Here is a 13,423-nt window from a genome sequence, read left to right on the forward strand (position 1 = left end):
GACGAGCTTCCCTCCCGCGGGGCGGGTGGCCCCGGTGTCCTTCCCGCTGTCCCCCGGCTCCGCTCGGCAGCCAGGCTGGCTGTGGGCAGAGCCGCCTCCCGGAGGGGGCGGCCGGGGGGCTGTCAAGCCTCCCGGCTGGGCGGGAGCGAGCGCGGCCTTCCGATGCCCCGTCCCTGCCTGACAGCCAAGGGGCTCAGCTGGGAGGCTTAGTTTTTAAGATGGCTGTGTGAAATCCTGGGGGGAAGGTTGATTGTTGTTGGCAGCCAAAGGTGGTGCTGGGAGAGGATGGAGCGTTAAGAGCTTCGGTAACAGAACCCGAGGTTCAGCAGTTCCTTGCCTCAATGTTTTGTGGCTGCATCTGTGGCTTAGGCATCCCTTCCTGAGGGAAGCGGCAGAGAAGGCCTGTATGGAAAATTAATGCAATCAAGTGTAATTTGAATCTGCCTGGGTCCCTAGATGGATACCAGGAGGCTGGAGTTGGACTGTTGCCCCCACAATGGTTTCTTCATAGCTGTTTTGTCCACGCCTCTATGGGTTCCTAGCTGAGGGAACTGAAGATTAATGTTCAGCAAATGTATCTTGTTAGCTGCAACCAGATCTTAGTATTTGATGTGGAGTTAATGTGGTAAAAACCCCAATATTTTTACAGCTTCTACTTGTGAAAAGACATATCAGTGGTGACACAAGTGCAGGGTAGTTGCTGATGTAGATAGTTGCTTCATTTGAAAGATTTCACATTAAGCACTGAAGGTCAGTTTGTGCTGCTGCTGCCTTGTGACTTGCTTGGTGGTAGCTCAGGTTGTGGGTCTGGACTAACCAGCTGGTTCAGCTGGAAGACGCTGTCGTGGTTTTTTATTGCTACTGGCTAGTGCAGAATCCCTCTGATGACATACAGCTGGAAAGTTCCAGAGCTCACTTCTGAGTTCCCTCATTGTCTTCTTACGAAAGTACTTGCACGGGTCATAAAAAGGGCTCCAAAACAGCTAGTCAAAGCTTAATTTTCTAAGGTGATGGTTTGTAGTGTTGCTTTGGGTTTAAACACAGTCTTCTGTACCTCTAATCCCTTTATTTTCATCTTCCCATTGAAAAAGAAAAGGAGCTCTCAGTAAATCATGTCGTGGATCAGAGAGGGCGAGCTGACCATCATAGAGCGATTTTGTGCCAACATCATTAAGGTAAGGAATGAATTTGGTTACCTGTAGTAAAAAAATTGGCAGGTTCATCAGGGTTCAGAGTGGAACTGTCTCTGTGACTGCTCTGCTCTAGAAAGATAGTGTTGCTAGCAAGGGCACATATTAATGCTGGCACTGGGTGTACATCCCTAAACAGCATCTGGGGGTGGAAAATTACTTAAGCTTAGTCTTGCAAATGAGCAAGGCTGTAGGCAGTGCTTGCCAATAATGAGCTTATGCTCCCAGGCTTCCATGTTTTGTGCCCTTGCTGATGAAGGCAGAGCATGGGAGGGAGGGAGGGAGAGAAGCAAGATGGTGGGATTAGGAGTCTGAGAAATGAAACTGAGTTTCTCTTGATTAGAATAATAACTCACCAGTTCCAGGAAAATTTTAGCCTTGCTCAGCAGAGTCTTGAGACTGGTGATGCTGTCCTCACACAAGGATCTGTGAGGTCAGTGGAAAGGAATACTCCCCTTTAGTGGGGGAAAATCTCCTGACTTTTTGTTGTCTCTTAAGTTGTGTCTGTGAAGATGCCCTTAAACTCTGAAATAAAAAAATACACAGCAGCATAAAACTGTGTGCACCCTTCTCCATGGCTTCAGGGAGGTAGCTGTGGCAGTGCTGCTTTCTGTCCCTAGTTCTCTGTCATATGATAGAATTGGGGAGGGAAAATTGCTTTTCAGTTTAGGCAATTGTCAGTACTGACGTGTTTTTTAGCCTAAACTGTGCTTAACAAGGAAGTAATTAACATCTTACTCTTTCTAGTTCCATCTTGGAGCTGGGAGATACACACTGCATCCCACAAATAGGTGCTGCCGGGAGCAGCGCGACTGAACTCTCTGCGCTGCAAGACGCCAGCTTGGCTGTTCCCTTTCTGGTCTGTTGTGTTTCTCCTTATTTTCTAGGCAGGTCCGATGCCCAAGCATGTTGCCTTCATCATGGATGGCAATCGCCGTTACGCCCAGAAGTGTCACGTGGAGAGGCAGCAGGGGCATTCGCAAGGCTTTGATAAGCTGGCACAGGTAGGGGGGGTGTTTGCTGCCTTCAAGTTGTGCGTTTGAAGTTTGAGCCACGTTCACCAGATAACTCGTCTGCTGCTTGACTGGTGCATTGTGATCCTTCTCCTCACTGGGGTCAGGACTGTGCTTGGAGCTGACATTTGTCATCAGGGTTCCCAACTTCAGCTCCTCTCTCTCTCTCTCTTCCTCTTACCTTGCAGAGTCATTCTATTTTTTTCCCCCTTAGTTTCACACTCAATTAAAATATGTGCCTTGCAGATCTCAAAGCTTTTAATTCTGTGAAACAGGTTGAATTTCCTTGAAAAGATTTTGAAAGGTACAGTATTATATAATGTTCTCTACAAGAAGTGCTGGATCAGACCCATATCTCTTAGGGATTCTCACGCTTAGGTAGTAATATTTTCCTCCTGTTCTTTAAAACTAATCCAAAGTGCTCATTGACTGGGTTTCATTGTCAGATCTTAATGGTTGTTTCTTTTGATCCAATCTTTGTGTGGTGGGAAACGACAGGAAGGTTTTAGCAGTGGAGAAGCTGCGTCTTGCTGACTTGTCTGATTGTCTGAGGCTGCTTATCTGACTTTTGATTTCCGTTATGTTCTGTCTTCTTGCAGACACTACGGTGGTGCTTAAATCTGGGCATTCGGGAGGTCACTGTTTATGCCTTCAGTATTGAGAACTTTAAACGCTCCAAGGAGGAGGTGGATGGACTAATGGATCTGGCAAGACAGAAATTCAGCCGCCTACTGGAAGAACAGTAAGAATCCTGTCATGTCTGTATCTCACAGGGTGGAACTAAACCAAACCAAACCACGACTAAGAGGTGTTACAGAGATGTTGGGAGTTGTGAAAGTGGATTAAATGAAGGGAGGTGTTCTCCATTTCCAGCTAGAGATTTGTGTTGAGGGGCTCTGCCTACCTGGATGGCATGTACAGCCCCTGAGCACACCCAGTCCCTCCACGCACCAGATTTGTGTCTGTACCATCTGACTTAGTGTGCAGCAGTCCCCCCCAAGCGCCGGGGCAGTGCAGCTTTCTGGTGAGCACAGCACGATTACAAATTCCTGCTTAGCCCTAGAGTGCTAGGTGCCTTATTTTGATGAAGTATCAAAGCTTTGTCTGAAATTCTGTCCCTGTATTCTTGGCAGATCAGAGTTTAGCTCGGCAGCTTGCTTTGTGCTAACTTGAGACTTCTACATATGGGCACGTGGTGTGTTGAGTCACATGTTGGAGTTGGAGAACTAGTTCATGTGTGGTGTGTAGATGAAACCGGTGCAGGTCTGAGTGAACTGGGAGGGGTGTTACAGTGCCCTGTTGTTCAGTGGATGTGTTTCTCTCCCCACACCTGAGTGGTGTGAAGAGTGGTGCATAGAAGGGCTCCTTATCTCGTTGAAGTCGATTTGAAAGGCAGTGAGGGAATGTGGCTGAAAGAATGGGAAGGAGAGGATAGTGTGTGTGGACTGAAGTTGGGAAGATCAGGGCTATCCAATCACTGTGATTCAGAGAGACCTTTTCCCTGGTTTCTACCTGATGCAGCCCTTCCTCGGGGAGTTTGTAGCACCAGACAGGCAGCAGCAGGAACCTGTAAGATCCCATGGGATGTCCTGTCCGCTCAGAATAATGCCAGAGCGGGCATGGATGATCTCCTGTCTTGGCTGACATCCACCACCCCCATCCCACCCTCACTGCTACCCTAATCTTTCCTCACACCAGGAAGTAGTTGTGCTACTCTATGGGTGACCGTTAGTCATCTTCATTTTTGATTCGTTATAGCCCAGAGTCTGTGGCTGTATTAAGTTTTCTGTATGGATTTTCATAACTTCAGGTAGGAATGCCTAATCTGTGATCATTTTCTAGTCCTTTGGTTATGTCTGTACCTCAGGAACTTCTATGGGGAATGATCATTTTTCCTTTGTGGAACGGTTTGGGATGGTCAAATCCAAGCCAGCTTTCAACACCTGAAAACACTTGGTCATGTTGCCTTTTTCTAATTCTCCATTTTGCTGAGTTTTGCCTGCAACGTGCCTGTTGTTTTCATTTGGATGTTACGCAAGGCAAACACAGCACTTGTGCAGTAGAGACTGATCTGTTCTCTGTAGTCCTCACTCTTGTTGTTGGGTGTAGGGAGAGCTTGAAGAAGCATGGTGTGTGTATCCGTGTCCTTGGGGACCTGCCGCTTCTGCCCTTGGATATTCAGGAGCTGATTGCCCAAGCTGTGCTGGCAACTAGGAACTACAACAAGTAAGTAACGCACAGTTTAATGTAGCTGCTACCTGACATCTTCCTCTTCTACCTGAAGGCTGAGACTTGGCAGACTTGCTACATCTTGTTTTTCCTTTGTCCTACAAGCTCACGGAACTGTTGTCGATATTCTCTGCCTTCTGCTGGACCTTCCTTATGTTAGTCTTACATCTTTCTCCCTTTTCAGATGCTTTCTAAACGTCTGCTTTGCGTACACGTCGAGACATGAAATCAGCAATGCTGTCAGGGAGATGGCATGGGGGGTGGAACAAGGATTGCTCGAACCCAGGTAACTTATCTTTCTGTGTGAGGTTGCATAGATGAAGACTGCCTGTCTTACCTCCTACGCTTTATTTATAACCTCTCAGAAGCCAAGTGGCTTTTAAATAGATCTCGTTAAACCAGTATGACTGGAACAAATGACTTAAAGTTACTATGCAATGTTTGGTTTTTATTATTTCAGTTGCCATGGTGATAGATACACAACCAAGACAGAAGAGAAATTAGGTCTGTGTCTTAAGTTAGTTTAAATGTGAAGGCAGATTTTATGCCACAACAATTGGCTGCTTGGCTGGCAGTCTTAGCTATGAGGTCAAACAACAGATGAATCATGAATCCTGAACTGTTCCTCCACCCTGGAGGAGATGGAGTAGTTAGCACTCTGCTCTGTGCTCCAGATGGAAGGTCTCACAGTCTGGTTCCACCACTGTATTATGTTTCAAAGAGCGTGGGGGGGGATGCTCTGGGGGCTGAAAGAGCATTTGAAATAGCCTGTGGAGCAGAGAGCAGCATCCATCAGAAGCGAGCTGGTGACTGGCTGAGGTACAGTTCCTCCACCCTGTTTTAATCTGCAGTCCTGCATTTATAAAAAACCCTCAGTAATTCTGATTTAGTGGTGCCACCTCCATCGGGTCAGGGAAGTGATCTTAATAAGATGCATCTGTCTTTCTTAGTGATGTGTCTGAATCGTTGCTTGATAAGTGTCTGTACACCAACAACTCCCCTGACCCAGACCTCCTGATTCGAACCTCTGGAGAGGTTCGGTTGAGTGATTTCTTGCTCTGGCAGGTAAAGTCTTTGTTTTTTTTCCTTGAAATATTCCTTTTTCACATCAGAGTGTTCTACTGTCTCCAGGCGTGAGCTGACATGAGGACTCTTAAACTCTCTCTGCCAGGGGTTGGGTAGCTTCTTGGATGGACTGAGTGCTGGGGCATCTCTGAGGAATCTGTTTCTTGCAGTTCTGCGATTGCCTAAAATACCTTAACAGTCTGAAATTCTGTCATCCTGAAAACACTTAATGAGAAATCACAAATTAGGCTAGCTGACAGCAGTCAAGGAAATCGTAGATTGCTCATCCTTTTGCTCCTCTTCTCACATGTAGGTGATTCCTCATTTGATTGGTAAATTCCTGGCTTTGATTAATTTAACCTGGCAATATGTTTCCTGGGATGAGGAAATCCTGGGCAGGATGGATTTCTGGATTCCTGGGAGAGGTGTTTGTCACATGTCAGCTGGAGGTTTAACCCTATAATGTACACATAACATAACACGCCTGACTTGTCACAGTTTCAGAAGTGTATTTGATAATGAAACAAGACCCTGCAAGACAAGTTCTAAGGATGGCAAAGTCAAATCAGCATGACTAAGCTGCTAAGTTAAAACATAGTAAGTTCTTAATGTGTATAAAGTTCATGTATTTGCAGTTACTTGGTTATTTGCATGTATTTGCAGAGCTGCTTCCGTTTCTCTCCTGTGATAGACAATATTGACTTGTTTATAACCCAAACTTTGCAGCAGAATGTTTATGAGTTGAGCTGCTTTACTTAAAGCTAACATTTTGTTTTACATGTACAGTTTGGAGCCAAACCCCAAACTGCCTTTAAGCAACCACATCACATGTTCCTATTCCAAGTTATTTAATTGGCAAGTTCACAGGAGCTGTCTGGCCTGAGTTGCGGCTGCCTACCAAGGCATCTCCCTCTCCTCCCTGTATTTTTGGGCACACGTATACCCTGGATGGGTGTCAATGCTGCAGACTAATATTTTGCTCGCTCCTCTTGGTGGTAGTCCTGGCAGAGATGCCTCGGAGACCCAGCTTGTAACTGATGAAGCAATAGTGAGGAAGTCAGTGCTCCGTGAGGCTGGCGTGGTGCCCCTTTCCCGTGCCACAGATCACAGCAGAAGCAGCGGAGGAGAACGTGTGCTTGTGCTCCCCCTCTGCCAGCTCACACACCAGGGCATTAGTGCAGAGTTCCTTTTGCTAGCAATCGTGTGTGTCCTGACAGCCCCAAAGTGGGAGGAAATTGTGCTTTCAGGCTGATTCTCTAGTGTCAGATAAAATGTCCTTATAGTGGTTTTTTTTATATAGAATTGACACTAAAAGATTTTCTGCAGCATTACGATTTTAAGAGTCGTGCAGAGCCCTTTTTAAGTACTAGATTTTGTAGTAAAGGTCATAGGAACACATTTACCTGCAACTTTGAGCAACTTAAAGGCAAAAATAGTTTTTAACTTGAAAGCTTGCATCTTTCAGCTCTGGGATATCTTCAGTGCACCACAACTCTTAGATTCATTAAGCAGTCTAAATGCCATGAGTGGGCAGCAAGGAATATCACGAGATGTCATTTGATGAATGGCTTAAATGTCATGTCCTGTCCTCAGTTCATCTGTTATTCCCTTAACTCGGCCTTTGGTAGCCCTGTGTTGCTATTTTAGTTTTGTTATAAGTCTGTGATGCTTAAGCTATTAAAAATACCTCTGTGAAGACCAACACAGCATTAGAAAGAATTCTGCTGGTATCTTTGCAAGAATGGATGACTGGTGGCCCAGCATTAAAACCTAATTAAAAAGACTACATTGTGCAATTTCAGACTTTCCTGGCTGGTATTTATTTCAAGTAGAATCTGATAACACAGACTAGGTAAAATCTTGGTGGGGAAGCTGGCATAGTTTGACCAACAGAGCTGCATCTTGATGACTTTTCCCTCACTCATGATTAAAAATGTTGGTGATCTTGCTTTCTGCAGACATCCCATTCATGCCTGGTGTTTCAGTCAGTCTTGTGGCCAGAATATTCCTTTTGGAACTTGTGTGAGGCCATCCTTCGGTTCCAGATGAACTACAGTGCTTTACAGGTAAGGGAGCCTTAGGGAGACGGAAAGCTCTGCACAGCAGCGTGCTGGAGATCAGGTGAGTGTGCAAAGTGGGAACAGGAATTGGTTTAGTTAAGATCTTGTTTCAGCAGCAGCTAATGCCAGATGTGTTGCTTCTCCTGTAGCCATGTGGCTTGTTACAACATCTAAGCGTGCGGACAGACTCCTCTACTTTTGGCAATACCTAAAGTATCTGAAGTCACCACTATTACTCTCTTACTCATTGCTCATTCCACCTAGTTGGAAGTATCTGTCCCCGCTCCCCAGCTGACAGGACAGAACAAGTGAGCACTCCTGCTTTGCTACGGGGTAAAATCAGCCCGTTTAACTCAAACCACTTCATCGGTGGTTTAAGCAAAGACTGCTGAGTTCACTCTGGAATGAGCAAGGGAAATTTGAGTGCTCTTTCTCTAACTCCACTATTGTCTTTAGGGCTGTAACAAGTGGGTTTAGAGTTTCCTTTCTGGGAGCTGAAGTGAGGCTGCTTGAGCTGTGAGACTGTGGACAAGTGTCCTCTTTGTGGTGGGTCCAGATGTGCCTAACGAGGAGCTTGTTCCTACTGCTCGTTGTCACTGTTCCTCTCCTCTTACACTTGATGTGAGCTCTCCCTGACTTGGTTGAGATAAATCTGGCCAATTTAGTAGCAATTTAATAATCTGGCTATTTTTAAGCAAAACAAGTCTGGGAGCTCTTGATGTCTTGATGGGAAAATCTGGGGGACAGCAGCTTGTAGCACAGAGTAACTGGCAGGAGAAGGACCTTAGTGTGGTGCCTCTTACCTCCACCGTACCTGGTTGCTGAGTGCATCTATTGCTTAATTATTTGGGTCCTCAGCTGTTAAAGACAGTTATTTATTGCCCTCTTCTACCTTCAGGGACCTTGCTCACCTCTGAGAGTTGTCAAAAAGATTCTAGACAGTCATGATTATGGGTGAATTTAATCACGTCCCGTCGGTCTGGAAGCATCCAAGTTCTCCACGTCCTTAACCTCTTTGATTCCTATTTCTGCCCCAAGTCTGCTCTTTTCCTACCAGTATTAATGCAACTAATACAATTAATGGCAGTTCACCTTCTGCATGAAGAGGAAAGCCAGAAAGGCTGTAGTGTTTGTCACGGACATTAGCTTTGCCTCTGTCTTGAACAGTATTGAACAGTAAGGTCACTGTTCTGACATTGCTCCTAGTGCTAATTTCTAATGGGTAACAAATGCTGCTTCTGTCTCATCTCTTCCTAGTTCTTGTTTGTGGCTCTCTGTGTTCATGCTATGCTATTATCAAGGTTTCTTATCATCCACATTTGTTCTCTGGTCAGTTTTCTTGCTGTGAGACCCACTTTGCAGTACATAAGGCTGCCCTTTTTTCAAGGGGTGCAGCCCAGTTGGGCAGGAGGGAGTGCTTCTCAGAGGAACTGCTGAGATTTAGGAGCTGGGGTTTTTTGCATTTGAAATAGGTGATTTTTGAAAGACACAAGTATCTGGAGCTCTTGAAACTAATTACCTTGGTGGAGGGGTTGCTTGTCAGGGAGGATTATGATAGGGCTAGGGGTTGCCTTGCTGAGAAGCCAGAATCTATTACAGCAGCTGTGTCTCCTCAGTACACTGGAGGCAGTTATGGTGTGGATAGGAAGGTTGGGGGGAAAAAAAAAAAAAAAAAAAATTGATTTGGAGGTATTTGACAAAAGCTATCCTCCTTCCATCAACTCAAACAGCATCACATTTAATGGCTATCTTAATTTTTCCAGTTAGCCTGCTGCTCAGAGGAGTCTGCTAGCTGGTTGTTGCTCACCACTTAGTCCCAGGATCAGCTGTAACCTGCTTTTGGAAGTGGTAGACCTAGGAAGAGAATGTAGATGTTGGCTGGCAAGCCTGCAGACTCTTTTTCTAGTGAATAGACAGAATTTCACTTTGTTCAAGGGTGGAAGTCTTAGGCTGAATAGGCTGATGATCTTTGCATTTCAAATAAGCAGAGCTCCAGCAGTGGGGTGCTATCAATTCAGTGGGCTTTCTGTAGCTATGGATATTTCCACTCTCATTCCCAGCACAACAAAAGCTAATTTACAGTGCCAGAGCATAGACTACTGACTTGGGCACTGGGAAAGTGTGGTGACGAGTGAGTCAGGCTCTCATTAGAGTAATTACTTCTTGCTCATTTGAAAGGCCAGCACTCCCTAAGAGTGTGTATGTGTGTCAGGTTATGTCACAGTGACCAGTTTTGGTCTTTTTTTTTTTAAAAAAAAAAAAAAAAAAAAAAAAAAAGAAAGCTTCATATTCCTGCAGGCAGATGTGGTTTTGCTGCTGGAGGCTGCAGGCTAGGATATGTGTAATAAGATAACATCCAAAAGTGATGTTCTGCAAAAATATTTCAAATACTTGAAGGGTAGGCAAGGATATCTACAGCCTTTACCTTTCTCCTGCCTGTCCTGCTGTGTCTCGAGTCTGTACATTATTAGATCACAGGCATTTGGGAATGCTGAGCCCACTCATGCTTTTATGCTGAAGCTGATGAGCTCAATACCTGATCATCAGCTCAAAGAATTGCCCCATAAATCATTGTTCTGAATCCCCTAAAACCTTTCAGCTGCCGTGTGAATAGGATCAAAGATTGTGATGACACTGGCGAGGACAGCTCGTGTGTGTGTCTGGTTTAGAAGTCGTCTTGTGTGCTGTTCCTCTCTGATTCCAATATCTGAGGGTTTTTCCACAATCTCTCATGACCTTTATCTATTTTAACTAGGAGCTAATGCTGTGAGCAGACTTTTGTCTTGGGGAGAAGGTCCAGAAGGATATCCCTGTATTTTTTTTATATAACCAATCAAGCAGCTGCCTCAAAGCGGAGGAGGTGCACGCAGAGCCACCCTTCATTTAACCTGCAGACCGACGGCCAAGCAGAGGCTGTTTCTTCCATAACCTCTGTCGCCTTGTGTCTGCACCACAGGTGAGCTGGAAGGCCTGGTAAAGTGCTAACGCTCTCCTGCTTTTCACTCTAGAAGGCCAGAGACTCCTACATGGAGGAAAGGAGGCGACAACAGATGGAAAGGGATCAGGCTTATGTGACAAGGAAGCTGCAGCAGGAGGGCTTTGCGTCCCACGGAGACTCCTGGCGCCGACGGACACTGTTGCAGAAATGCACGGCCATGCGGGAAGAGAGAATCCAGGGCTTTCTACAGGCACTAGAGCACAAGAGAGCGGACTTCTTTGAAAGATTGTGTACGGTGTCTGCATGACATAGGTGCTGGGTTGTTCTTGGGAAGACAGTTAACGGTGTTAGAGGGAACAGCTGCTGCCCAGAGGAAATCACTCGGTGTGGTTCTGCGGGGGGGATGCAGGGTGGCTGTAGGACTTGATGACCCCTCTGGCCCTGTCTGAGGGCAGGGACAGAGTACTGTGAACCTTTCTAGTTCTGTGATTGCTGCTGGGGAAGGGAATGCCGTCCTTCTGTCTCGCCTCCCTGCCCCTGACGCTGCAGGATACATGCACCCTGCTATATCTCTGCTGCTTGGCACTTGACAGGCCTTGGGGTGTTTTGGTGACGTTAACTAAAAAGAGCCTCCAGTTCTCTTTGGCTTCTCATGAATTGGCCCAGGCGAACCACTTCAGCCCTGTTAAATCAGTGTGCACTTCAATTCCTTCCATGGCTGTGCAGGAGGGAATCTTCTGTTGAGATTTCCTCTGCCGTCCCAAAAGGGCAGCCTTGCTTTCTGTAGGGAGAGGATTATTCCTGGTGCAGAAGGGAGCCCTGTGCAAAGTGGTGGCAGAAATACTCCCCACTGCCTGCTTCATGAGAGCATCTTGGTTTTCTCTATCTTACTGTGCTGGTTTTGAGCTATCTGCTCTTGGCTTCCAAAGTTAAAGCGAGGTGTTGTCAGCCTTGCTCTAAAGAGAAAAAGATAGTCCAGAGCTTCACCAGGTCCTGCGATCCCTTCTGAGTGCTGTATGTGAGGAAAACCAAGATGCTGATGTTGGAACAGACTGACTGTGCTTAGGAAAGAGGCTCTGAGCAGGCAAGAAAACAGGATTGGTTGGGAATTAACTTAATGGCTTAAAAAGGAAAATAAGTTAGCTAAAATTGGGTGATGGATACAGTATGCCAAATTCCTCTGACCTCTCTAGAGCTGAGACTTTCAAGTCCTGCTTCCAGGGAGTGAGGATGGGCTTAGTTCAGGAATACAGCAGCGAAACCTGACCTCTGACCCCAGCCAAAATGAAGGGTTACCTAGATTGTGACAGGAGTGGCCGGAGCAGCTGGGGAGTGTTGTTTGTTCTCAGTGTTCCATCAGCAGGGAGGTGGACTAGCTAATTTCCAAGATTATTTCCGTCTCTAATTTCTCCTGGTTTCCGTCCCCGTGGTCAAAATAACTGAAATGTCTTGCTTTTTGTTTCTGATGCACATATAGGTGCAGCAGTACCAGCTGTTGCTGGTTTTAAAGTGTTCCTTTTTATCTCCAGGTGAAAACTAGAAAAATGCAGATATAAGAGACTTGTAAGTGCTGCAGACTCAGCACTCTGAATGTGATTGTGAAGAGGATAACTACATTGTCAAATCGTCAATAAAGCATATTCATACCAAACTTATTTAAAAAATAAGCTGAACATTTAAAAGGACGCAGAGCTGCTTATTCTGAGGTGTTGATGAAGCTGGCATCCAGGTTTAATATAATACTGTTTAACCTGTGACAGACTCGATATTTGATTCCTGTTAGACTGAAAACAATTTGAAGGCTGTGTTCTTTTTACAGTCTAGTGTGAGCAATTTGCCGATACCCCAAGGCTTGGCCGAAGGAAGCTCCGTGCGCATACCTCCTCTTGCGTAAGTAGCAGACAGTACCTCGGATAAAAGTGTGCTGAGATAATGGGAGCTGTCAATTTTAAACTTCTTTTGCTGCATTTTATTTTCTCTGTCTTCACATTACAGGAAGCTGTGTGTGGAAATAGTTTACTCTCCATGAGATGGAGCACTCTCCAGTCAGCTTTGCCGTGCTGATGGGGAGACTCTTCTACCTGAGAATGTACTTTTGCCTGAAAAGAAAAAACACCACATTTTTTTAGTTGTGTTGTGGATGATACAGGTGACCAAAACTACAGTGGTGGTTTTTGACAGGGTATTGTTGCAGGTGTGGTAATTGAAGGATCTGGTTTACAAAAGGCTTGTAGGGGAAGTTTTAATCCCTTTCATAAAAGCCATTGCTGTAGTAAAGGAGGAGAAAAACTTCTTCAAGGATTTCAGAAAGGTTTGTGTTACCAGTTTTATTCCTCCTGCATCAGTTATTCTGGTAAAATCCAGCTTTCCCTGTAAGCCTTGCTCTGTTAGAGGCTGGGGATAAGTTACGCAGGTGAACTCTGAGCTTTGGGAGTGAATCTTTGTGAAGTAGAGTGACAGGCTGCTTCAGAGAGAATTTCACTTCCCCAATTCATTTTTATATGGTGAAGATGTGGAAAAATCAGCACGACTGGAAAAATGCACTGCTTTTACAACTGAGAAAAAGCTGAGATTACCTGGAGTGGGAAGGGGGAAAAGTGTGCTCCTTAGAGTGCTTGGTTTGTTGTGTTTGGATTTATTTATTTTTCTTTCCTGGATGAAGTTCGATTAGAAGGTTAAAAGTTGGGGACACAGCGAAGCATAGATTTTTTGGCACTGAGTTTGTAGCCAAGGGGCTACAAAGAGAAGCGGCCCTTTCTAGAGGAGTCCCAACTTCACAAGTCACTGAGCGCAAGGATGGGCACCTGTGGGAATCGTTTTAATGTCATTTTCTTGCATTTTGATTTTTTTTTGTTGTTGTTGTTTTATTTTAGCACTGCCTTGCCCTCTCCCTTACTTTGGGTATAACTCTTCCCCCCCCCCCCCCCC

The 13,423-nt window shown here is 45.5% G+C and overlaps 1 protein-coding gene across 1 annotated transcript; it reads left to right on the top strand.

Moving 5' to 3' along the window:
* The first annotated feature begins 229 nt into the window (after positions 1-229).
* DHDDS (dehydrodolichyl diphosphate synthase subunit) lies at positions 230-12,607 on the top strand. The gene is made up of 8 exons (XM_026863532.1): positions 230-1,175; positions 2,078-2,194; positions 2,803-2,945; positions 4,313-4,429; positions 4,617-4,718; positions 5,383-5,497; positions 7,456-7,563; positions 10,566-12,607. Exons 1-8 carry the CDS (start codon positions 1,113-1,115, stop codon positions 10,800-10,802), a joined length of 1,002 nt encoding a protein of 333 aa, XP_026719333.1. The 5' UTR covers positions 230-1,112; the 3' UTR covers positions 10,803-12,607.
* The last annotated feature ends 816 nt before the right edge of the window (positions 12,608-13,423 follow it).

Source organism: Athene cunicularia, assembly GCF_003259725.1.
Source record: "Athene cunicularia isolate RWA chromosome 23 unlocalized genomic scaffold, athCun1 chr23_part2, whole genome shotgun sequence".
In the NCBI taxonomy this organism is placed as follows: domain Eukaryota; kingdom Metazoa; phylum Chordata; class Aves; order Strigiformes; family Strigidae; genus Athene; species Athene cunicularia.